This window comes from Channa argus, chromosome 23 (assembly GCF_033026475.1).
Source record: "Channa argus isolate prfri chromosome 23, Channa argus male v1.0, whole genome shotgun sequence".
Lineage (NCBI taxonomy): Eukaryota > Metazoa > Chordata > Actinopteri > Anabantiformes > Channidae > Channa > Channa argus.
Window position 1 is genome coordinate 4,493,827 of NC_090219.1, and position 26,084 is coordinate 4,519,910.

Genomic DNA, 26,084 nt, shown 5'->3' on the forward strand with positions numbered 1-26,084 from the left:
CTGAAGTAATGAAGGGACAGTAAGGAATGGCAATAATTGCTCGAATATGGAGTCTCCTGCACGGAACCTAATTGGAGCTAGTGAGACCTAACCCCTTCCTGCTGAGATGTCACATTTTGACACACGGAGATGGGCAGACAGTGAACCGGTGTATGTGACATGTGAAGCTGTATGTTAATGCTGGTGGTGTCTGTTTCTTTCTGACTTTCTCTATTTATTTTCACTTTCATTTGCTCAGAAAGAGCAGTTTGACTGGCAGACAATGTTGCTGCTATAAAAAAGATTGCTTTCAATTTAAGGAATTATTTTAATCAAATTGAAAAAGAACTCAATGAAGATGCACAAGGAGAATGACTCTATTTAATTATAAAAACAGTGCCTTGTCTAGACTCACTGAAGTTGATAAAATAAACTTATTGCATTTGTGCTTGTCAATTTTCTGCACGGAAATGAAATTCCCCTTGCAGATGCATACATAAAAGCTCTGCGCAAAACATTGATGCTTAAAGAAGCTGAAACTGATACTGTCCACCGTCAACCTAGGCTGCTAACTGCATTTCATTAAATCTTTCAGACTTATATGTCACACCATGTTTAAACTGTTTCAAGGCAGCATCTGCAGGACACTGTCCATCCACTGCTTGCAAGTTAGAGAGAAATGGAAGCTCCCTGAAGCAGCTGTGAATCACTGCGATAACCAGACAGCTGCAGTGAGTCAGAATCTTCACAAGACTGATGAGTACACTCACCGTGGCTGTGCAGAGACCAGTATAGAGGAGCATTGGGGTCATGTGTCCAACCACAAAGGCCATGGTCAAAGTCGCACACGCTGTCCGATGGGGGAGAGGTGGCTACTGTAGAGGTGAAAAGCCACGAGGAAGAAAAAGACAGTAAGAGGGAGAAAAGAGAATCATTTGATAAGTTCACAGAAGCTCTACATAATACAGCCCTTTCAAAGGCTTTCATCTTTGCTATTACAGCTTCCTAATAACACCATTAATCTAACATTTTGTTAGCTTTGATGTAAAACACTTTGTTGCCTGGTCTCACCTGTGGTTGTAATGGGGACGGTGGCGGTTTCAACGTCGACAGGCAGAGTTGGTGTGGCGGTGTCTGCTGGTGTGGAGATTTCTACAGAAACAAACAGAAAAAAGCCCAGTTCAAAAGGTGGTAGTATGACACAATCCTCAGACATTACATCAACAAACAAAGGACACATTAACTACTTCATGTTTCCTTAAGACGTTATTCATGTGGAATTTTTCCCTTTGTATCATGTAGATAGCCTCCGTAAGTACAGATGGGAGAGGAAATGATATTCAGCATATACTGTAAACATCATGTCTCAGTGTCCTGTTAAGGATCAATTAAAGTGCACCTCAAACTGAAACTGAAAGAGTGAAAGGTCTTTGTCCAAACCCAACTCCATAACCTGTCAGAAACAGGCAGAGGCAGGCACAGATAACCCTAGAGCACCCAAAGGGGCCCCTGTCATGTTGTGTCTGGGTGCTCAGGCGTCAGTATCTGTCTAAGACACACACTGACTCAAATTTACAGGAACACTATGCGCACACACACACACACACACACACACACACACACACGCTTATACACACACAGATGCAAGCTTATGGATGGATGTGTCTAACAAACTCCCCTCGACCTTGGACAGGATGATCACACTCTAGGACCACTCACTGGCTGTCAGGGAGGAAAAAGGGCACACACACACACCATCTCCTACTCTGTTTTCTTTTGCATGTGTGAGCTATCATGCATGTGTCTCCTTTACTCTATAACTCATGCGTGATAGGATAAAGAAGGAATAAACAAAGTGAAATGCATGATTTTCTCTCTGCCCTTAACACATATTTAAATGCACATATATCACAAAGAAGGAAAAACAACACACAAAAGTCCTAAATAAGCTCTGATTAACTCAGTAAAATCATCAACATCACATGTGCTCACAAACATCACATGTGCTCACAAACAGACACATGTTGAACAGACTGCAGCTGGAATGTAAAGTGGGAGAAAGCAGTGTGTTATTAGGAGCAGATGGGTGAACCCTGGTGTGTTACAGGAGTTTACACAGTTTGGGTCAGGTCTTGGTTCATGTGAATCATCATAGCAATAAACTGCAATTAGCATTTCTTCTCAATTTCTGTCTGTATAAACACTGAAAAAAATCACTATCAACATGTTTATACAATGAGCTGCAGCATTTTTTGTCACAATTCACTACACTATATTAACTAATTTAACTCACTTAAACGGGCATTTGCATTTTCAAGCATAATAAATTTCCAAATTCTTTGTTAGATCTCCCAGCCTCTACAACCTTCTCTGAGGCATAGAAAATCAATGATCTCATGTAAAACTCATCAGTTGGTAAAGTAAAGCAACAAATGCTTATAGTCACATAGTTAACTTGCTGAACACCATTTATGGCAATACTCCCACAATTCATTTGTCTCTTTTTCCATTACTAAACTATCATTTAAAAATTATGAAAGGCACTAAGGGAAACAACGCGGCATGATACACAATTGATCCGCTTTAAGGGACTTCCTGTGGAATTGAGCACGACGGTGCCACAGCTGGAGAAATGGCAGACATGAAAGGGCCGGCCACAGCTGGTGATGGCTTCTGACATTAACCCAACGTTAATGTCATGTCCTTTATACCAGTCATTAGCTACCTAATAAGAATCTTATCACTGCTCGACCCACCGGGAAGGTAGGGCAAGAAATGTAAGCATCTTTCTCAAATCTCTCTTCCTGCAGAGTTTCAAATGCAAGACCATCTCTTGTTGCCTCTTCTACTTTTTATTCTGTCTCTTGTGCTCACTCCTCTTGTTTGTCTTAGCCTTTGTTACCTTTTTATTCTAGTCTAACCTTTAAGTCCTCCAGTTAAGTCTTAGGACCAGGCGTAAAAATATACCGAATGCCTGAACATTACCTCGGTGCCAAAACACACACACACACACACACACACACACACACACACACACACACACACACACACACACACACACACACACACACGTGCAAGTACAACTAAACACATATAAACACACAGTCTAGTCCATTAAGATTCTATCCAGCTCCTGAGCACTCTATGCCTTCAAAGGTCAGGCCTTGTCACAGTGTAAATGTGCTGACCTTTCCAGGGTGTGACAGAAGTGTTAGGGGCAATGGGACCAGCTTTTGCATTTGTGTTGGTGCTTATGTGTATGTCAGACAAAAAGAAAATCTGTGTGAATGTATATGACCTGCCTACCTTGCCCCTAGCCATGTCCTTGATGTGTATGTGGACTATGCCAGAGTAGCATGAGGACAACCATGTGTGCACAGGCAGGCATGTATACGTGCAGTAGAGGGCCTTGTAATGCAGGAAAAGTCCCTCTGCAGCACAGTGTTGTCTTACATAATGTGTCTACTGCTGCATGTGATGATGCAAGTCATAATCATGCGCAGGATGAGACACCAACACTTACAACTGGACTCAAGGGAACTGCTGGCATAGATAATGGAGACGCCTATGCATACACACATGCTTACACAAATCTATGTAGACACACACTCAGATCAATACTTTTACAAATGTGTTTTTCAATATACACAGACACCAAAAACACACACGTTTACAGGATAGCAATGGCCAACCCTTACTGCATAAAAGACATTGCCCATTCCCAAACAGTCTGACTCAGCAATATGTCAAAGAGAAATAAAAAAAACTTCAATTATGTAGAAAGCCTTTCTGTAAATCTCTGCTTGGCAGTCCTGGCTACACACACACACAACACTGTGCACACGCACACACCCAAAAGAACGATAGGAAAGATGAGTAGCCATTGCTTGATATGTGGTGTTAAGCGCTAAAATCAAGGTCCACACACACACACACACACGCACACACACACACACACACAGACTGTCCAAAAGTATGGGATATTATGATAATGGTGAAACTTTAATATATAGCTTTAATATATATATATATATATATATATATATATATATATATATATATATATATATAACAGTTGATTGTTTAAACTGGTCATCATTTTATGAAGTGTTCAAATATATTTATTGGCACTATGAAGGAACCAGAAATCCACTGTGAAACTAAGACACCTAAGGTTTGCATTACAGTGCTCAGTACACAGTGCTCATAAGACTAAAATGATCCTACCTGGAGAAAGAAGGAGATGATCCTATTTTTTTACAGCTGGGTCTCTAAAATTTCCTACCTGAGCTCATACATTTTTCATATTTGGAGCACATCATTGGAGCAGCTCTGTGTGTGTGAGACAGCTGAGCATGAAACAGGGGAAACGAAAGAAGTCAGGACCAACAGCAGTGGAAAAGAGATGCAAGTGATGAGTAACAGGGGAGAAGGGGAGGAGAGGAAAGGAATGGAGGCATGGAAATGAAAAAAGAACAAAAACATTTATAGACCCACGCACTGGGCCTCAGGGTGGGATAGGAAAAAAATGCAGCCATGTGTAGGATTGCGGAGAAAGACCTTGTATGGCTTCTAGTGATAGGTGCTGCTATGTTCTGCTATGTAAAATAAATAGGGAAGACGGCAATAGACGGCTTACTGAGGACAGGGCAGAGAGAAGTGAATAGCTTGAGTGGAAGGGGAAGTAATGATTTACAGGATGTCAGCGGTAGTCCAGTATTCCTGCTGAGTTTGGAGGTCTGTGAACAATCTGTGACCCTGAGCAGATTTTTTTGTGCTACACAGACATCCACTCTATCAGGTTTAAGCCACCGTTTTACAAAAAAGTGGTACACTCCAAGGTTCTTGCGTTTTCATTTTGTCTCCATCTTTGGAGGTTGTGTTCATCGTTGTTATGTTTGTCTTCACTTACCACAGGTCACTTGTCATTCAAAAGCATATACAAACAGAATAAAGAAGAAAACAAAAGAAAATAAAGCAAAACCCACAAAGTTTCCTGTGTTTCATAGGAGATTGGGATGATCTTGGGAATAAAATCTGGGGCCAGGTGCAATAAAGCTGTAGATACATACTGTAAATGTATTTCGGAGACAGAATATGAATAGACACTCCTTTTTTAAATCAGATTTATTAAGCTCTCCCTGTTGTCATGTATTGCATACTTCGCCTCTGGGTGTCCCTGTTCTATAAATCTCAAGCATTTCGGAAATAGGTGCATGTGTACAAGTTTCATTTACACTCCCACAGTTAGCCCTAAATAAAGTGGAAACACCCTAAACATGCAGTCGCACATCTCTCTCCACATTCCTCTGTCATGAAAGGCCACTTTATGCTTTTAGTGCATAGGCATCGTATATACATCGTTTACCTGGAGGGTTGGGTACATCAGTGCATAAGTTAAATGACAATTGCATTTAATGAATTTTTATAATAATTTTCCTCATAATATAATATAACCACCATGCAAATGGATCTGCATTGTTGAAAGTGCACCAAAATGCACTGTACACATTATCAGATATATTATACTGTAAGTGGCCAATATAGCATTATTCACACTGTCAATTATGTTGTTATGGTAGAGATGAATGTTTGTCTGTGTGTTTGAATGTCAGCTAGAGACCAGTGCACTTCATCTGCATTTATGCAAGCACACAAACACACACTGAAAAACAAAAACATACATGATTCATCTCAATGAAGCTGTCGCCCAACTTGCATTTATAGAGGCATGGTGGTGTGTAGGAGTGTGAATGCTAGGAGTCTAGAAAGTGTACATGTATATGTCTCTCTTTGTGGTTTGTTTGGTGTATATGTGTGTGTCCAATTGTGCACTTGTGTGTCTTTACTTGTATGTAAGTGCTGAGCATGCTGCAATATACACCAAAGTCATCCTGTTCAGACACAAAGGGAGTGGTAAACAGTCAGAGTCCATATGTGGGCAAGTGGAGAATGTGTGTGTCTCCAGCACTACCTCACATCTGGATGACAGACCACACTGGAAAGTGATCAAGCCAGTGCTCTCTCTCTCTCTCTCTCTCTCTCTCTCTCTCCTTCTGTAGGGACACATTCTTTAAACCAAACCCTGGCCACTCCCTGCTAACACTTGTTGTACACTAGAACCTTATAGAGAGCCTACCTAATACAGTATATTTTGAATGAAACAATGTCAGAAATGAAATACTCTCAGGGAACTTTCACTTTGCTTTCACTTGCCCATTTTTCCATGCATTTTTTACTTTTACGTTGGACTACTGTAATTCCCTACTTTTGGGGTGTCCTAATAACTCTCTAAAAAGCCTTCAATTAATCCAAAATGCTGCAGCAAGAGTGCTGACTGGATTAGGAAAGAGAGATCATATTTCACCTTCTCTAGCTTCTCTCCATTGGCTTCCAATAAAATCTAGAATAGAGTTCAAAACCCTCCTCCTTACATACAAAGCTCTTAATGGTCAAGCTCCATCATATTTAAAAAATCCCATATTTCTGTATCTCCTGATTAGACCACTTCGATCCCAGAATACAGGCCTACTTGTGGTTCCCAGAGTTTGTAAAAGTAGAATGGTAGGCAGAGCCTTTAGCTATCAAGCTCCTCTCCTGTGGAAACAGCTTCCAATCCAAATTCAGGGGGCAGACACCCTTTCTACTTTTAAGACTACGCTTAAAACCTTCCTTTTTGATAAGGCTTATAGTTAAAACTGCTCACTCAACCTGAACTAGCTCCTACTTAAGATGCTATAGGTTTAGAGTGTTGGGGGACTCCTGCAAGTGCAATGAGCTCCTCTCCTCTTTTTCTCTATACATTTATTTGTCACCACTGTATGCTATTAATTTTGTGTCCTCCAAACTAGTATAATGCTTTGTTGTTGCTTTGTTGTTGTTTTGTTGTTGCTTTTGTTGTCGTTTTGTTGTTGCTTTTTGTTGTTGTTTTGTTATTGCTTTTTGTTGCTCTGTTCTTTTCTCCCTTCACTTTCCACTCACCCCAACCGGTGAAGGCAGATGGCCGCCCACCCTGAGCCTGGTTCTGCTGGAGGTTTCTCCCGTTAAAGGGAGTTTTTCCTCTCCACTGTTGCCTAGGGCTTGTTCAAGGGGGATTTGTTGTGTACTCTCGACTTTATTCTGTAAAGTGCCTTGAGATGACTTTAAAAATTGGTGTAAATTGGTGCTATATAAATAAAGTTGAATTGAATTGAATTAATGTGAGCCTCACTTTCCTGGGGAGCTCATGGTCCAAACAGGTTTGGTTAGACCACTTGAATTAAAGGCAGTGTAGGAAAAAACATTTAGCCTGAAATACTGCATGCATGAAGTATACAATGAAATGATTCCTAGGAACAACAGTAGAGAATCCTACCTGGAAGGTCACAGGCCAATATCTCAACCCTCATCCCAATGCCTGCTGGAGACCATCTCTCAGGATACAGCCTTATGTACTGGGCCACTGTCTCCTCAAAATGGCGCAACTCGGGTGTGTCATAATGTGTGTTCCCCTCGAATATCTGCACAAAATACACATGCGTTGTCTGTATTTGGCAAGAAACACATCATTCTTTTCCCATCTGTCCTTCTTAACTCACCTTGGGTAGGCTTGTCTTGCTATCCATGATGAAATTCCACTCTTTTGCATTCAGGCTGTGTGCCACTTTGTACTTTCTAACAAATGCACGGTTATCTGTGGTCGCCCCACTTCCTGCATCTCCTCCCCTTGCTCCTTGGGTGATCACTCCACGCACTGTCTTAGGCACACCCAAGTCCACCTGCAGGGATTAGTTTTTGATTTTTATCATTTTATTAATGAACCTTAAACAAATGCTTATTATTTGTTAACTGTCTCTGGCAGTTGCACTAGGAACATGTAAAAGCCAGAACACTAAATCTGAACCGAAAAAACATAATATGAAATAGAATAGAGGCCCAGTTATATATTTGTATTTACTAATATTTATCCTTATTAGCTGCAATGTGTAAAAGAGTTATTCTTATTGGGGAGTCCAGCTGCAAATCTTTTACATACAATGTATACTATTATACTCATGTTTGGGAATAATTGGTAGAGTGATTATTGATTCATTCAGATTAAAATAACACACCTTGCAATTTTAACTTATTAAAAAAACATAGAAATGTGGATTTGCAAGGTACTGACAAACATTGAATAATGTAATCACCTGTAGCCATTCCTCTCCAGCCAGGGGCTGTGCAGGGGCGGGGAACCAACCAGAGCGACTGGCCACTAGACGAGCAGTCCCAGGATTCCACACCATGTCCCTGCTGGAGGAGGCTGAGATCTGGGCATCAGGTAGCAGGCCAGACAGCAGGCCCTGCAGGTCTGAACATGGAGCATCTGGATTGGAAAGTGGAGAGGGCAAAGATTACTTTAACCTTCATCTTGGGGGGTGAAGCTGGGGAGGTTGATGGCAAAGTTTCAGCAACAACCTAACATACACTCACACTGTTACACACATTCCCACCTGGGAGCTGTTAAGCTTCACCACAGGATTGCAATACCGGCTACTATGCATTAAGAGTTTAGACTGGAACAAGTACGAGTGGGTGAGGTGAAAGATTACAGAGGGAGGGAAGTGAAAGAGATGTGTAGTACAGCACTACTGCTTCATGTCCAATATGCAATTAGACTGCCATTAGTGAGATAAAAGCAAATGTTAAGTCTGCTGCTGAATGGGCACATGTTCCTGCTTTGCATTCATGCACTCAAGAAAATATTTAAGTGCTTTTATATACGTTGTTCACTGTATTGTCTCTGTGTTCTATACAATGACTTGTCTGTTCACTATGCACCCTGTACATGTGCACTGACTGCACTTGGAAATGAAACCCATTCAGATATGGATGGTTGAGAAGTGTAGAAAGTAACCTGCTGAGGGAGTATGTGAGAGGGAGAAATGAGGATTAAGGGGATAAAAAGGTATAATAAGAGGAGCTGGGAGGCAGAAAAGTAGAGAGGAAAGAGATTGGGAAAAAAATATCCAGCAAAAGGGACTTGGAGCTGAGGATGACGGCTTGGGGAGGCTGGGAGAAGGAAAGCAAGATGTAGAGATGAGAGTCCTACAAAGACAAACAGTAGGAGATGGAAGGATGGAAGGAGGAAGAGTAAGAGACTAGTGGTGGTGATAGGTAGGGAGTTAGGAGAGCTTGATGAGGAAGAACGGAGAGGCACACAGAGAAAGATAGAAAGGGCAGAAGGTAGAGAGCTGAGAAGATGTTAGTTTTGCTGATGGTTTAAGAGAACATAGATCAAAGTTTCATGCTGTTATGTCACTGCAATAGCAGGAGATGTAAATAATGAATAAAAGGCACAGGATGTGTGTGTGCATGTGTGTATGTGCCAGTGGTGTTTGTATACATTTTACAGGGTGTGTCTGCTTTTGAGGTCAGCTGCTATATTTAGAAACCGACTGTGTGTGGATGTACCTGTACTGTTACAACTAATAGCTGTTTCAATAGCAGCTGTTGAGGCTGAAGCGAATCAGAGTTTCTGCTGTAATAGTGAACAGGGAGCCATGAATGATTGATCCATACTCATTTCTCGATATAGAGCTTGCACAGCAGAGAGGACACATCAAAAAAGGATCCAAAACCATAAGAGGAAAAAAGAGTGGAACTGGGGATATTAGAGGGAGGAAGCGAGCATAGAGAAGAAGTGGGAGACAGGATAATGACACTGGTGTTGCCTCTGGAGGGAAGAGTAGAGTAAAAGTTTCCTTTAATTAGCCTAAGGCTGCTATGTTTAAAAGAAAGCAGGGCAAGTGTGGGAGAGAGTCTAAATACACATACTGTACATTGTGAGAGTGTATTGTGAGAGTGGTTTATATGGTTGATTTTTTTTATGTTCAATGTCTTTAATCTTTTTAAAGAAAATATATTTAGTGTTATGTTTTTTCTTGGTAAGACAATAGAAGCAACAGGACCTAAATCCCTAAATCAGCATAGTTGTCAAACATGCAGCAGAAAACTGTTGCAGTTTCACACAGGCAACATTTTCTACTATTTATTTGAAAAACCTTGTGACACACGCCTACACACACACACACCTGTAATCTGGCATCCATAGAGCTCAAAGCGGAGGGCGATGCCGTTCTTCCAGGTCTGGGGTCGGATACGGACAAAACGTGCCAAAACTGGTTGTGGGACCCGGTTCAGAACCACCTCAGCTGGGTCTGTATTAGCATGAAAAATCTGGAAAAACAGAGAAAAATTCAAACCAAAGAAACGGTGGTCACTTTCAGAAGGAGATGTACTGTACAGATTTGTGCACTGTCTTATCTCACTTATTCTCACTCCGTCCCTCCCTCCCTCCTTTCTAAACATCTGAACCTTGCATGATATCATGGCAACACACACACACACACACACACACACCCTTTTGCTCTACACCCACCCACTGTTAATAGTTTTGCTTGGCTACACACACACACACAGTGGCAGCCCGGACAAAGCAGAGACAACCCAAACATGGATCCAATGTCACACGGCCAGCTGTCGATGTGTTTTGGGGTCAAAGGTTCGGTGCTCGAAGGGTGAGAAAGCTTGGCGATGGATGAGGGTTTCTCTCTCATCCATGATCACTCATCCACCATCTCATAATAAGGTTCTATACACTTCTATGCTGGTGGTCATAGGAAGCTGTAGTAGACATGACCTGACATGGCCCAACATGATGGGCCTACACATGCAGGAACTCTGCCCAGGTGGGCAGGATGTGAGTGAAATTTGCTTCCTGAAGTTTCCACCCAAAAGCATCAATATTGAATTCTTCTTCATGGACACTCCCTTCCTTCCATTTGCTCTTAAATAGTGGAAAAGGGCAGTAGGGGTCGGAGGGCAAATATAACCATAATGATCAAGTTACTTCCTGTTTTGGGCAGAAAATCAACCCATAATGCTCAAGAGTGTGGGATGGGGACACTCAATGAAAGATATGAGCCTTCCTTTCTTTCCTTTTTCTGACAGGAGCGGTTTGCAAAACTTTGTAATTATGAACAACTTCCTCATCATCCACCTCTTTTTCCCTTCACTCAGTTTGTTGTTACCACATCTCTCTGAATCCATTTATCGCAAAGCCACCATTCTTTCTTTAAATTGTTTCTTAAAGACTCTACAGCTGATTTTTCTCCACATCTCTCTCTCACCCCCATATGCCTTTCTTTCTTTTGGTTAATGGCTATAAACTGAAACCACACACACAATGACACAGGAAACCACAGGAACCCACACAAACACACACACACATCCTACTCACTCACTTAGACAGGGAGAGCATATTCAGTGACTGTTAAATGTCATTCAGTCTATCTGTCTGTGGTTGACCGTGCCAGCTGATAGAGGAGCCACTGTTGACCGACACATCAGTGGAACCACACTGACATCACGGCCACCACACACAATGGAAAGCCAGAAAGACGTCTGCTACTATCACTGGAATAAAAATTTAAAGGCAGCATGTCTAGAAAAACGTCCCTACATGATTTTTCTTTTACTTTAATCCAAGCATGGGATGATCAAACATAGCCTAAAAATGTTATTCCCTCTTCTTTTGATAATGCTTGTATTCATTATTCAAGTGATAAACCAACAGGTTTCATTTTAATTAGAAAATATTACTCTGCCAAACTGATGTGAAGTGACCCATTTGTAAAATTCCCTGTCTGGCACATGCCTCTCAAAATGACATGATATTCCAGAAATTCCATAACCAGTGGGAATATAACTGATATGATTTCCTTCTTGAGGGGTTTTATTTGATTTTGGGCATGGCCTGATTTAATCAAGTGCAGCTGACACTGGTAATACAAAGCAGCATGAGTGTTTGAACAGATAAGCAGGGCTATCACTGCTGTATCTGCTGCTGGATTGAAGATAGACAGTTGTTATGTTTACCTAAGAGGCCAAACAGTGGATGGGGGCTCTTATGGGGGTTATGTAAACACCCACGCATGCTCACACAAAGACAAGTGTATGATGGAGGGTCTGCCTCACATGCATGAACCAACCCATCTTCACCACTCCCAGACATTCTGTCGGTGAAACAAAGAACGCTGGAAAAACAGAAAAAGACTCAGAAGAATAGCTGAACAGATTGTGAGAAAGAGGCGAGAGGAAAAAAAAAGGTTGAATGAAAGGAAAAAGATATAACTTATTGAAGAACAGGAACAGAGAAATGTGAAAGAGGAAGCAGGGAGTGGTGATGAGTGGGAAGAAATGAACAACAAAGAGATTCATCACTGGAACAGGAAATAGTCCCTTCAAGTGTTGATCTCATAATAAGGCAAAACTGCTAACTTCAGTGGAATTTCCAGAGTTTTGAAATAAATTGTTATCACTACTCAGCGTTAACCCAATCGCATAATTGGGCAAACATAACTCACGCACCTAAATATGTTGTCTAAGCTTATTAACTTTTCAAGCACTATCATTTTAAGAGCATTATATAAATTGTTACTAGTGGTTTAAACATCAAAATAAAAATATGCAATAAATAAACAAACAAAAGAGGAATAAGACAGACCATAAACTGTTTAGTTTTAAAAGTGGAAAGTTTTAAAATGTATTTGTCCATTACGACTTCCCAGAAATGCCCAATGCCCAAAATGCTCACCATGACTAAAAGGCCATTAGCTGGTGCATTATAATATTGCCAGCTGCTTTACTTTGTCTTCTCTGGATAAAAGCAGGGGATTTGGCCAACATTACACACACACACACACACACACACACACACACACACACACACACAGGCACATACACGCACTCACACAAACACAGAAACACACACACACACACACAAAAACAAGAAAAAACAATTTGTTCTCTATGAATCAGCTCTCAGGCGGCTCTTTCCATTTTTCTACTGGATATAAGAAGAGATAGAAAAAACTTAGACAGGAGGACATTAAGCAAGACAGACCGAAGACAGAAGAAGACAATGAGAAGTTGTCAGTTTGCTCTTAGCCACTTCTTTCCTCTTCACTTCCTGTCATCTATTGTCAAAGTACCTAAAAGGTTGCTCATTTGACCTATTACCTCCAAGGTTAAAAGTTAATGGCCCGAGGAAAAAAATGGTTGGTCACTGACCAATGTGCTGATAACTTGGTTACTTTTTGACCAACAGGGAATGAATGAGGTAGTGTGAAAGCCCATTAAAATTAAAATGTGTTTTCTTATTGAGGACAGACAAGTGTTTTTGTATGGCATCCGGAAGGGCAAGGCTGCCAGTCTGGTATCTGGAGCTGCCGCTGTAATCTGCCTGACAACTGGCATGTCTTTTATGCTCCCGTATGCATTTGTCTGTGTCTAGCGTCCAACATCCACGTGGTGTGCATGCAAGGTTACTGAAAAATTAACGTTGACATGTTGCGTCTCCTAGTGTGGAGAATCATGAAAATATAACGAACCTCCGCTGTAGTCTAGTCCCCACAACCCCATACACACACATAGAGAAAGCAACATGCAACAGTCAGTCATTTGCGTGGACATTGGCAGGACATGGGCAAGATGACTATTAACTATTAATGAGTTCTTGGTCACTGAATGAGGTCACTGTAAAAGGCAGTTCTGTGTTATTGTTAACAACCTCTGAAAAGATCTAAAGCTATGGACCGACAAATAGAGTGCAAAAAGTGCATCTTAAAGAACTTCATTTTACTTGGTCTTTCTCAGAGTGGAAGAAATTAGTTTCCTGGAAAATTTGCCATGGATAGATGTACATCATGGCTTGATTCATTTACCATTTCTCTCTCTTTCTCTCTCTGTCTCTTTCTCTCTCTCAATTCTGTGTTTTTGGCACATCTCTTCCTCTGCTAGTGTTTTTCCTCAAGCTGATGGCACCATGGGGATATGTGACGAGCTCTGCACAAAACATTATTCGTTCACTGGCCATTTTTTCACCCTTGTGTTGTTCCCTCAACCCCAGTCTCTCTGTCCATTACACTCCTCATCCCTGTGTTCCTGCTCTAGTTATTCAGTCTGTCTCTCTGTTTCTAGCCATCATCCCCCCACCATTCCATCTTTGCTACAGACGTTGTCTCCCTCCCTTCTTCTTGGCTCTTGGTATGAAGATGTTGACAGTACGAACTGGTTCCAGCTGGCCGCAATCCCCTACTGGTTCTAAGAGGGGCAAGCAACGTGTGTGTGTGCATGTGTGTAAAGGTGGATGCACCTGTCTTTATAAATGGTGCAAACAATGTACAGAATATACTATACTATATAGAGTGATAACACTGGAACAAACTGGGAAGCTTTGACATGTGTGTAACCTAACTTCTCTCTTATATGTGTATATGTAGAGTTGTGTTTGTTTTAGCATTAAAAAATTTGAGTGTGTGTCTTTATCTCGGTGTGTGACATAGAATGATGGAGGAGCAGGCTAAAATGCTGTGTGGGCTTTTTCCTTCCAGGTTACTTTGTGTGTGTGTGTGTGTGTGTGTGTGTGTGTGTTGATCAGATTTAGTACAGGCTCAAACTGCTTTTCACTAACACAATGCTTGGTTAGCACTGGGACTGGTGGGATTTTCCTCAGAGACAGGTGGCATTGTGTGTCTTTAACGTTCATTTGTTTGGGTGCACTTGTGTGTCTGTTACACACAAAAGAAGTGTGTGTCTTTACTTATATGCAAGTGTGTGAGTGATTCCTAAGTGGGCTGGCATCTCATCAAGTAATGATGTGTGTATGAGTGGTGTGATTTAGAATTAACATGGGCGTCAAACTGAAAACGTGTCAAAAAAAAAATCACACATGTGCACAGAGCCTGTTTGCTGGTGTGATTGAGGTGAGGGAATTTGCAGTGCTGATGTTTTTCTCTTCACACATCATTTTATTTCACTAAAGCTTCTCCTCTTTAGCTTCTCTGTCTATGTGCCTCTCTTTCTGTCGTATAATCTTTATTGGCATTAAAATCTTTAGTCTTTCTTAATAGCAAATAAGCACACAAACTGTGACAATAAATGGCAACATCCCTTCTCACAATAACAAACACAGTGAGGTAAGAACTGCCAAGCCTTTTCTTTAATTCATGGGTGATTCATATCTGATGCACAGACACACTTATGGCTCAACTTTGCACAAACACACACTACGCTACCCACACAGGCAGATGCACTATTCCAAAGCCACATTAGCTTCAAGCTCACTGTTAAATGACAATTAGAAGAATCAAATCCCAGTCATTACAGGACCCCCTGACGAGAACTGAGCTTCAACCACTTAAAGGCTCTTTTGGGGGCTTAGGATGGGCTAACTGGGAGTTTGTACGACATGACTGGTGGATTAGCAGTCACGGAAGATTCAACTGTAGCCCACAGGGACCACAAGAGAACCTGGCTGACAAGGAGAGTGATGAGCACTGTGAAACCTTCAGTTTCAGTATTATAAAATCAGGCCAGGCTGAAATCATGACTGCAGATTTTGCTTCATTGTGTGCAATTTGTCAAAATGGTACTCCTGAGTCCCATCCAAGCATTTGGGTCTGTGGTCAGCAAAAATACAAATAAAGATTTAACCAACGTGATTGGAGATGTCATGGATCTATATTATGCATCAGAGAACATGAATGCAAAATAAATCCCTGCGGATTTTAAGTAGAATTTGGACGTATCACACAAGGAGTAAATGTGGTACTTGTCATCTTTTCTTTATGATCATCAAAACAAATGGCATATTTAATTATATCTAGAATTTATGATGAGCCATGTATATATTTAATGTCTGATTTGTAAAAGTAGTAAACAGTATTTGAAGGTTTGATCTTGGTTTTGGGGAATATTCACAAACTGAATTAAGATTATTTGATACAATATTCAAAAAGTGCTCTATACATATTTTATAGTAACAGCCACTTCTGCTATAACACAAATCTGCTATCTTTTATTGATCTTTCATCTTCCTACTGGACTTTGTGAATTGTAAAAGCTGAAAACATAACCAATTTTAACATTTCAAAGTGACCACTCCTATATAGAGCAATATCTCCCCAAAGCCTGTTAATGCATCTGTCTGGTGCTATGTCTGAACATTTTTTTTTTGCTCAAATAGATTAGTGGACTCAAATTACAAAGTACAGAAACAGAGGCACACATCATATGCATATGCGCACACACGCGCAATCTCCAGACAGAGAGAGCAGTCAGAGGTTATTTAACAGGAGATCTGTAGATTTTGTGTGGATATGTAGTGAAGGAGTAGAAACCATCTGGGGGGCCAGGGTAGGGGTGGGGGGTTGTAATAAATTGCACAGATGTTGACTTCTTAAGTCAATCTACATTTGTCTCAATAATCTCAACATCAAATACCCCCAACTGGTCCCACCCAAACCAATCACTGGCACTCGCAGAAGGGGGCTCCCAGTTTGTGAGGGTACTGTAAGTGTGTGTGGATTAACTCCATTCCACACACCCCCACGCCTGTCACAATTTATTATTTGTGCTTGAAATCCACAGTGACCTTAACCACCGTACGAGGGATATTTCAAATCCCCTTAAGACAAACGTACAGTAGACTGCATCATAACAACAACAACATCCTGCACTGTAAAAGCATTCATACACAACTCTGTGTGTAAACCTATTCCATTTGTCCTCAGACAAACAAACAATGACAGATCAATTACAGCACTGAACATAATCAGCTTCAGAAAATAATATACCACAAACTTGCCCAGCCAACACCTGGTGTGGCTCCAAAAGTTTCACAACCCCAGGTGTTGGTTAATGTGTGTGTATGTGTGTGTCCTGGTGTAGGAGAGATGATGAATAGCAAGCTCAGATAAGGGCACATAAAGGACTCCATTGTTCTTGTTTGTCAGCTTCTCTCTTTTCTTTATCTCTTTCTCCCTCCTATTCTATCCTTCTCTACATCATGGGGTCATGGCCGAGGTTCATAAACAGTCCTAGAAGGGGAATAACTTCAGGAATGTTGCATCTCTTGATACGGTTCTTGGATGTACACAACAAACCCTGTTGTTGGAAAACATACAGTACCATGATGGTAGTGTAAAGGTTGGAGAAAGGGCACTACAAGTTCAAATCCCAATGAGAAAAAGGGGAAATGTTTCCTTTTAGGTTCTTTGACCATAAATTATTTCTAATGGATGCAATTAGGTTTTGCTTCCAACTACACTTACTTAATTATGACAGTTTCTAGTGTTAATTTACATGAATCATTTCAATGTACAGTACTTGTATGTAAATGTGTGTGTATAAAAGCCTACCTTGTGGTTCTTGCCATGTCTGTACACCATCCAATCCTCTCCATTTGTGCTAACTTCCAATTTGAAAGTGTTGACATAGTAGGATTTCTGAGTCTCTTTTGAAATGGCTCCCTGTGTGGCGATGCCTGTCAAAACCTTCAGGAAGTGAAGATCAACCTTAAAAAAAACAAAACCAAATAATTTAAAGCTGCATTTCTTGTATTTAAGATGTATAATATTAATAACCAGAAAAACCTGAAAAAGAATAGACCAGGGTAATAGAACGACATTGTTGGATACTGTAGAAATTCATGGTGTCCAGAGCTGATGTAGATAACAGTGACAGACCAGCTGCTGAGTCTATCACACAGACAGCAGAGGATGGACACCAACTGTGGCCTACTGCTGAGGAAGCCTGAGGAAGTCTTCACATTGTCGTGTGTGTGAAGAGAGGAAGACTGGAGGCAAAGATCAATGGCATAGTGTTTGGATGCAATCTAGATGAGCACCATCATCAATCACAAGCTTCTGGCCCACTCTCCTCTGCATTTGTGTGTGTATAAGTGTGTCTCTATATGAATGCATACATGTGAACCCATGTTTGTTCCAGGCAGGAAAGAATGACAGTGCAGCAGTACTTCCTTATGATCAGTTCACAGTTCTCCATTTCCTTTGTGTGTGTATAAGTGTGTGTGTATGTGTGTGTGCATGCGTGTGTGTTCTGCTCTACATCCTCACTATATAAAAGAAACTGTTGCCTTGTCCAGTGTGTGACTATACATCTTTAGTATCGCTGAGAAATTTTCTCTACATTTTATGTCCTCAGCATGTAGACGTAAAGCTGCACTAAACTGCGCTTAGCAATCAAAATGATGTGTGATACAATATGATCTTCCAGATAAACACCTGTATATACTCCTTGTTGCTGTCTTCTGAGGGTGTCCAGGCATTGTCATCGTTGTTAAGACGGGCCTGCCGTGGCAACCAGCGGTTGTCGTAGAACGATGTAGAAGCGGTGATCTGATCGTCGCTGATCTTCCCTGACTCCATACCGAGTGCCATGCTACAGTGGAATGCTGATGAGAGAGGGGAAATGGAGAGAGTAAGATTTTAACTGTACATATGTTGATGTGGCTTCCTAGTGGATACAGAAAATGAAAGTAACAGAAAGAAAGAAAGTTCAATAGAATGGATGAGAGATGCAAGAAAAACATTTAAAAGAGTGAAACAGAAGATCAAGCAGTGTATTATAGAGCTTGAAGAAAGAGTCACAAAGGTAAATCCAGACAGAAAAGGGCAGAGGGAGACATAAAACAGCCCAACAGGTGAACAGAGGTAAATTGAGGTGAAGTTAATTTATATTCTAAAAGAAAATAGTACGAGTCTGCTTCTGAGAAATCATGCTCTCTTAGGTGAGAGAGCAAAACAGCCTGAGAGGAGAGAGACAACTTCAAGATTGGAATAGCATTAAAGCAGGCAATGCTGAAAAGATTGAGAGGGCGAGAGGAGTGAAAGATGAAGAAACAAAGACAAGAGTGAGCAGAGATGATGGAGAACTGGTAAAAGAGAGAAAAGAGAGAAGGGAATACAAACAGGTAAACAAACATACATATAGAGATTTTGAACCCACACACCCTCCATAAAAGTTATCTCGGACTCACAGTCAGTGACTTCCTTGTGTGTTATGTTGTAGCGAGCGGAGAAGCCATCTTTGGCCACAGCCATGTCAGTGTGGAAGGACAGGGACAGCAGGCCGGAGGACGACTGGATCTCTGGAGGGATCTTTGTCCCACAGTAACGGCCAATCAGAGGAGAGACTGCAGACACAATCACATAAATCCAGGTTTATTATACTACTGTACCAATATAAACATGCCTTTTATGTTATAATTTTTTAAAAGTTTTAACCTTAGTTTTTTTAGTAAGTAAGTATGAGTAATTTTTAGTAATTAGTAATTTATAGTAATTTTGTTTATTTAGCTTAGTAATGTTTTATTTTAAAGTATTATTTTAATGTAGTATCTGGTTAGATTGCTTTTTGCTATATTCTGCTAAATGCTACAAGCACAGCGTAAAATATTTAGTCCTAACGTGTCTTTAGGAACCAGGGTGCTTTTTCTATTATCTAAAATTATAAAAAAGATTGCAGCACTGCAAAAACAGGTGTTCGGTGGTCACGCTAGTTCAGTAAGTGCTGTCTAATGAGTCGCAACATGCTTTTCCCCAACTCTCTTCCTCCCATCATTCTTCTTTCTCAGTTTTCTCTCCTGTCCATCCCTCCATCTGCCATGTGTGTCTCAGCCAGGGCCCAGCAGGGGGGTTGGAATCCCTGCCCTAATGCGGGCTGCACTGAGATCAGCTGCAGACATACACACACTTACACACACTGACACATGCACAAATGCACCAGCGAGGATTACTTTAGTCTCAAGAGTGGCTCCCTTGCCAGACACCAAATTCTTCACCCTTCCGTCTTGTTTCCCATCCCTTTTTTATGCCTGAGGACTCGGCTCACTGGAACTGGGTTACACATTAATTTCCTCCTAATTCTCAACTTTGAATGGTATAAATTGTTTTTAGCTATCAAAGCTCCCAAATTCAAGGCTATAATTGGAATTTTAAATCCACTTGGATCCCTTTTTAGTAAATGAAAATGAAATAATTAGAGCAAATCCTCAGTTCCCTGCTTCACTTTAAAAAAGTGACGGGAGAAAGAAATAGAAAGAAAAGGAACAAGAGAGAGGTGAGAAATGAACCAATCACTACTACAAATGTGGTTTTAATGACCACCCTAGCAACTAACATTATGGCAGTCACTATCAAAGTCCCTGATGATATCATCAAGTGTTTTTTCCTTGCTACTTCCTGATTCCCGCTGATAGGCCACATTGGAGGCAGTCAGCACCTCTTATTGGATACAGGCAGATATGCATCATGGTCGTCACTCTCACTCGGCATGGGGAGGAAGGAAGTGCTAGGTGATAAGGAGGGGAGACAGGGAGTATAGGAAGGGGGTGATGAAGGGTGTTATTATGAAGAGGGAAGGGGGCATGGGAAAGGGCTGCTCCTTAGGGGTGTCGAGGCACTTTCAGCTCCCTGTGTGAAATAATGTTTCCTCTCTGTAATGTAAAGAAATCTAAAGCAAGGCTGCATACATCAAAGAGAGTGGTGGCTGCTCGGGAAATTGAACACTGTTATAAAAATGTATGTGGGGGAATGTGGCGGAGTCCTATATGCAGATATGAATATGTTTGAGCATGTGTGTTATCGTCAGAACCCAGAAACATACATTTTTCAAGCATGTGTGTATTTTTACAACATAATAAGTAAGTCTATAAGTGAGTTTTCTGATATCTGAATGCTTGTCTAGAGTCACTTTGGTTGTTTGCGTGTGCATGCCCTTACCTTGCGGCAGGCCATCCCACACGTCTAACCAGTCGTACTTGCAGTCACCCTCACCCACTAGAAGGGGGTCGTTCTCAAGGTCAAAGGTAAGAAACGTGAGGGTGATGTCCATGCGGGGCGGGGCAATGATCATGTAGGAGCACTCCAGGTTGTGAGGGTATTTATCTGGGAAGCCTGGGGACTCGATCATGCCGGAGGAGCTGGTGAAATTACGGAAGCAGAACTCCGAACCTGAGCAGATAAGGGATAAGAGGATATTTAGAAAGGAATAAACAATCAGTCATATTAGATGGAGATACAGGCATAAGCAATCGATCACATGGGGATATCTCATCTGACTTGCAGAGGGTGTTTCAGAGAGTCGTTCATCACTGACAGCAAGCTGGAATATACAGCAGTTGTGGTAGTGAAACACACAAACACACATGGTTTACAATTACCGATGGAGGAGAAAATACTCAGTGAGCAAATGTTCAAGTAGGCATGCCTAACATTATATCATGCTTCACAAGCATAGTAATGGCTCTTTCTTCAGTCATGAACAGTACTCATCTTAATAGAGAGGTAGTAATATTATGTTTAATGGCTTACCTACTGTTGGAAGATTACATCTTCATATATTGCATTACATATTATAATGTGTATAATATCAAATGAGACACAAAGAGCTTCAGAGGAGAGTGGACACATTGTTTTACTGCATATTTTCAAAACAAATATTGTCTGCCACTCTTTCTAATCTTTTTGCATTCACTTTCTGTGTCTATCATTGACACACACCAAAAAATGTTGTGTAATGGTTCTAAGTGGGCCCTTTGCGGTGGCTCCTCATTGGCCATGTAGATTTATGTGCCCTGGGCGGCTCACCTTGAGCGGCAGCAGCTGTGGGCTCAGATCATCAACCCATCAGCCACTGCTCCGCAGCCATTGGGGAGCCTGAGTCACAGCCGAGTGTTTATGGACTGGCACATCAATGAGGGTGAGAGAGCTGATGGTCCAGCACATGCACACAGGCACAAACGCACAAAACAGACGAGGCACAATCTTCACATACGCAGCCTCATTCATAAACCTCTGTCTTTTCTCCATGAACATTTCTATCTTTATTTTTATGCAGTAAACAATTGTGTCTGTTTAGCTGTATGTTTCTATGTTTATGCTCATCAGAAGAGCAAATATTTGTGTGTAACGGATTTTGACCTTAGATATAGGTCTAACTGGCTGCTTGAAATGCCCGTAACAGCCTTTTCTAGTACAAAATACTGTACCTTTTCACGGCTATTTATATTTAAGTGCATTTGCTAAATGACAGAGAATACAATTCATATTATTTTTGCCAACACCATGCACCTACTAAGTAAATAACTAGCATAAGGAAAAGAGTGTTTTTGAAGTATTTCCCGCTGACTATGTTGGAAGGCAGACAGGCAGGTCAGGGTAAAGAGACTCAGGGGAGAAGCTTCTGGTGGATTTAAACCTGGGAAACTGAGGTTGTATCCAGCGGTACTGCACTGTCTCAGAGAACTTCCTGGCTGTGTTTGACAACCAGATACATGTTCATAAAAGAAGCGTTTAGGAGCACATTCCTTCTGCAGCATTCCTCTGAGGCACCAATCCTTATTATCAGGCAGCTCTATAAAAGTAGAGGGTTCGACTGGCTGCTCTGGCCCTCCCGTGTCTACACTTGGTTAATGGGAGAGAACTGACCCCAATCAGCAAGCCGAGAGAAGGAAAAAACACAAGAGACACACACTGTCTTTTCTTGCTTTGTGTTTTCTGTTCTCTAGCAGCTTCATTTTATGTATTTTTTCTTGCACACTTTAACCTTTTCTATTGTTTAAATAACAATTATTTTAAGCCTTTCTTTTTACACACTCACTGGCCACTTTATTCAGTGCACCTGTACTAATGAATGCAATCCAATACAACAGCTCTGCCATGAATTCTACATTTACAAGGTTATAATCTCTCATTTTTTAAGTTTAAACCCACAGATAGGTGATCATTCTACAATGTGTTCCTTTTTGAGGTCATTGTGGGTGGTGGACTGGAGTGCATTTTATTAAGAGATAGTGCTAGTGTTTTAACCACTCTTTTTAAAATGAATAAGTAGGCCAGAGTGTATAGCAGTGCTGCTTTATTGGATTGCATTAGATTATACACGTGTTCCTAATAAAGTGGCCAATGACTAATATATACACATACTGCGGAACATGTTTTACAGCAAGCTACCAGCAATCTCTTCCTATCTCATTAACTATTAACTTCACCTCTCTTTGTTAAAGGTATTTATGTGCGGTGCATGTTTACAATGATGTGAGAACACATAATAAATGCAATGAATTCATTGGCAATAACATGCATTGTTACATGCTTCAAATGAAACAGCAAAAAGTTCCACACTTTGTATCTTTTCTGCTGGCAATTATATGATGTTTGTGTGTTTTTGTGTGTCTGAATTTGTGCGACAGCTTCGCAGTATGTGTGAGACCCACTAACACACTGGCCTTGTTTCTTACTGGGTCACAGTGCAGCAGTCTGGAGTCCTACTGCCGAAAACTTCAATCTGAGCACAGCTTGGATCCTTCCCCTCCAAACACAACACTCTGTGTTTAGACTGTGTGTTTTACACTCTGTATGCACAAACTAGATGCTTTACACACTCCGCGCTGCCACGTGCCAGGGCTGTGTGCATGCATGTGTTCATATATTTGCGTGTGGATCCATACCCCTTGCAGTGTTTGTGAATGCATGAGTACCTTCTCTTTTCATTAGCGTTCATTAGTTCACAGTACATGAACATGCCAAAAACAAGTCCCCTTTACTACCTCCCTCCGTCACCCTTCGGCCCATGTCTTGGCCCCTGGTTGGTGCCTGCATCGCACCGTGAGCTGCCATTTGGCAAGAGCTGTCTGCTGGCAACAAGGGGGAGGTCATAGTAAGAGTGTGTTTTTGTGTGACGTGGGGGGCGCGAGAGGGTGAGTTGCTGGGTAGAAACCACTCGACACTTGCACATGAGTGCCTCATATTAACAGCTCCACATGTTGTATTAGAGCAACCCCCTTCTCTCCTCCTCCTTTCTTCTCCCATCTCTCCCTATCTGTCTTCTCAGCAACCACATCACTGTCTGAGTTCATTCACTCTTTTAAATCTATCTGTCTGTTGTCGTCTAGCTACTCCTTTACTCAGCACTCACCTTTGTGTTCACAAATGTCTCCTGCACATTACCTCCTCACCCACCCTTTCTCTACTTGCCTACTTGCTCTGTCTGACATACATAGACACACAAAGATCTCTCATGTAACCCTGTTCGAGCTCAGTTCAACATCTCATTGAACGAAAGTCTCTCCTGAGGCATCTGAGGAAGGGTGTGTATGCATGTGTGAATGTGTGGCAGAAGGGGCGTGCTACACAGGGGGGTTAGGGTGGAAACACCACAGTAACATCACAAACAAGAAAAAACAAGAAAAACAACATTCATGGCATGCCACAGTTCTGCACTTTTATAGACCCAGAGAGACATTCTGCTTCAGTCTGAAGCAGCTTTATATAGACAGGAATGCTCCTTCTAAGTCATGTATCATGCTGATGCTAGTGTTATGTGTTGTTGAATGGAATGCAATCATGAAGTTTTTAAATCTGAAGCCACAAAAAAGCAGCCGCCAACAAGCTTCCTGCTGTTTGTGATCAAAGTGTTCAGCAGCTCTAAAATTTCCTGAGTCTTATTCATGCCGTTGCTGATCATGCCTTGTTATTTCGTTTTGGAAAACATTTTTCTCATCACTGATCAGTCTTAAACAGACTTTGCACTCAGTTTATTTATTCGTGAATTTAATTTACTTTTGCCAGTTAATTACTTGAGTGTAATTTTAGCATTGGGATGACTCGGTTGTTTCAGGACTAAACACCGCATGGCAATCAGCCATATGTTAACAGCCACCACTGACGCAGGTGTTGGCATCTAATCAGCATGATAGCATCAGACATACACACAGGACCAATGTAATGACTGGTGCTCAGGAGAGCCCTGGCCTGTATAGTTGTAGCGACTGTTTAGATGCCATAGCAGGGGTCACTAGTGATCACGAAGAGGATCTTGACTTAACTCGGGATTGGCTGAGATATTAAATGCCCCCTGCTACATTAGTGGTGGGCTTTGGAGAACTGTGAAGAAGGGGGATTTGCTGGTAAGTCTTCCCCTGTAGCCGTGGTAACAGCATCAGCAGCACGTGACTGTGTCCAAGTTAAAGTATATGATGGGGCACTGGGGGTGGGGGGTAGTCAGGGCTGAGTAAAGGGTTAAGCACGCATGACTGGGAGCAAAGTAGGCCACAACAACAAGCAGGAGGAGCTGTGCAGTTTTACTATACAGTAGGATTAGGGCATATGTGTACTGCATGTGTGTGTGTGTGCATAGGGTTAGTGTTGGGCCAGTAGATGGAAGGATGTTGTTTTAAGGTAAATGCTCACCCTGGCTCCCTCCAGGAGGTGTACTGAAGGGTGGAGTAGTATCAGGATGGATGCAGTGTCAAAGGTCAACTCCTGCTCCCCCTTGCTGAAAATAAATAGGCTTCACTGCACTGTGCACCATTACATTGTAACACTGACACAAACAGTTTGCTTGTCCAATTCAAATACCCTAGAGTTGTTACAGTCACTGCTTATGTAATAGGGTTGAATGAACAAAAACAAGCTGCACTATCATTACTTCATAGTACTTAAAACCAGCGAAGATATTTCTCTCTTGCCCTCTCTCTCTCACACACGCACACACACACAGCCAAAACCTGACACGTACTGTCTGACAGTGGGGTCAGCCTGTGCTTTAAGCTGTGCTGTCTAAGATGAGAAGGAAGCTGAACAGACAGACCGCTCACATACACACAGAGAGACACACACATTTCCCAGCTGTATGCTGAGATTTCTATCTCTGCTGGGACGCACCCTTTAAAAACACACACAAACCCACTGGTACACAAATCATCACACTGTACCAAAAATAATCGACTACACTGCAATCTAGGATTTATCCTTCGAGTTTTACATGTCTGAAGAGCTAAAGTTAGGACATTTAAGTAAAAGCAATAGGTACACACAAATACAACTAAAATGCATTCATGAGGGTAAAAGTAATGTTCCTGACGCTCTGGTAAATAAAACATCTTAGCCAGGATCTCACTGTTCCTGTTAGGAGAGGTAAGCTGTGTTTAGTAGAAAACCATGGAACAGCCCTGCCACGCTAAGACAAACAGCCATGATGAGAGAGCGTGCAGGTGCTGGAAATGCCTAAATTAACACTTGGCCTCAATCACATATCCATAATACATTTTCAATCTCTGACTCAGTCTTTCGTTTTCGTTCTGTCTCACTTCACCCCAATCGTTTTACCCCTGTGTCTGTCTCTGTTCTTCTGTCTTTCCTTCTCTCTCTCACACTCACGCTTACTCACACAAGCGCACACGTGCATACACGCACACACACACCTATCACTCCGCCTAC

General features: G+C 41.5%; 1 protein-coding gene across 3 annotated transcripts in view; it reads right to left on the minus strand.

The window, feature by feature from the left end:
* Positions 1-26,084, minus strand: part of nrp2a (neuropilin 2a) — a 57,983-nt gene that overhangs the window by 12,344 nt on the left and 19,555 nt on the right. For all 3 annotated transcript variants that reach the window (XR_010912209.1, XM_067493238.1, XM_067493237.1), the window contains exons 4-13: positions 20,586-20,816; positions 18,842-18,997; positions 18,087-18,256; positions 17,202-17,357; positions 10,032-10,176; positions 8,148-8,323; positions 7,557-7,736; positions 7,334-7,478; positions 1,051-1,131; positions 750-854 (exon numbers count right to left, since the gene is read on the minus strand). Coding sequence is in view for 2 of the 3 variants with exons in the window: in XM_067493238.1 (XP_067349339.1) it covers positions 750-854; positions 1,051-1,131; positions 7,334-7,478; positions 7,557-7,736; positions 8,148-8,323; positions 10,032-10,176; positions 17,202-17,357; positions 18,087-18,256; positions 18,842-18,997; positions 20,586-20,816 (1,545 nt within the window). In the remaining variant the exon portion in view is untranslated. The remainder of the gene's footprint in view (positions 1-749; positions 855-1,050; positions 1,132-7,333; positions 7,479-7,556; positions 7,737-8,147; positions 8,324-10,031; positions 10,177-17,201; positions 17,358-18,086; positions 18,257-18,841; positions 18,998-20,585; positions 20,817-26,084) is intronic.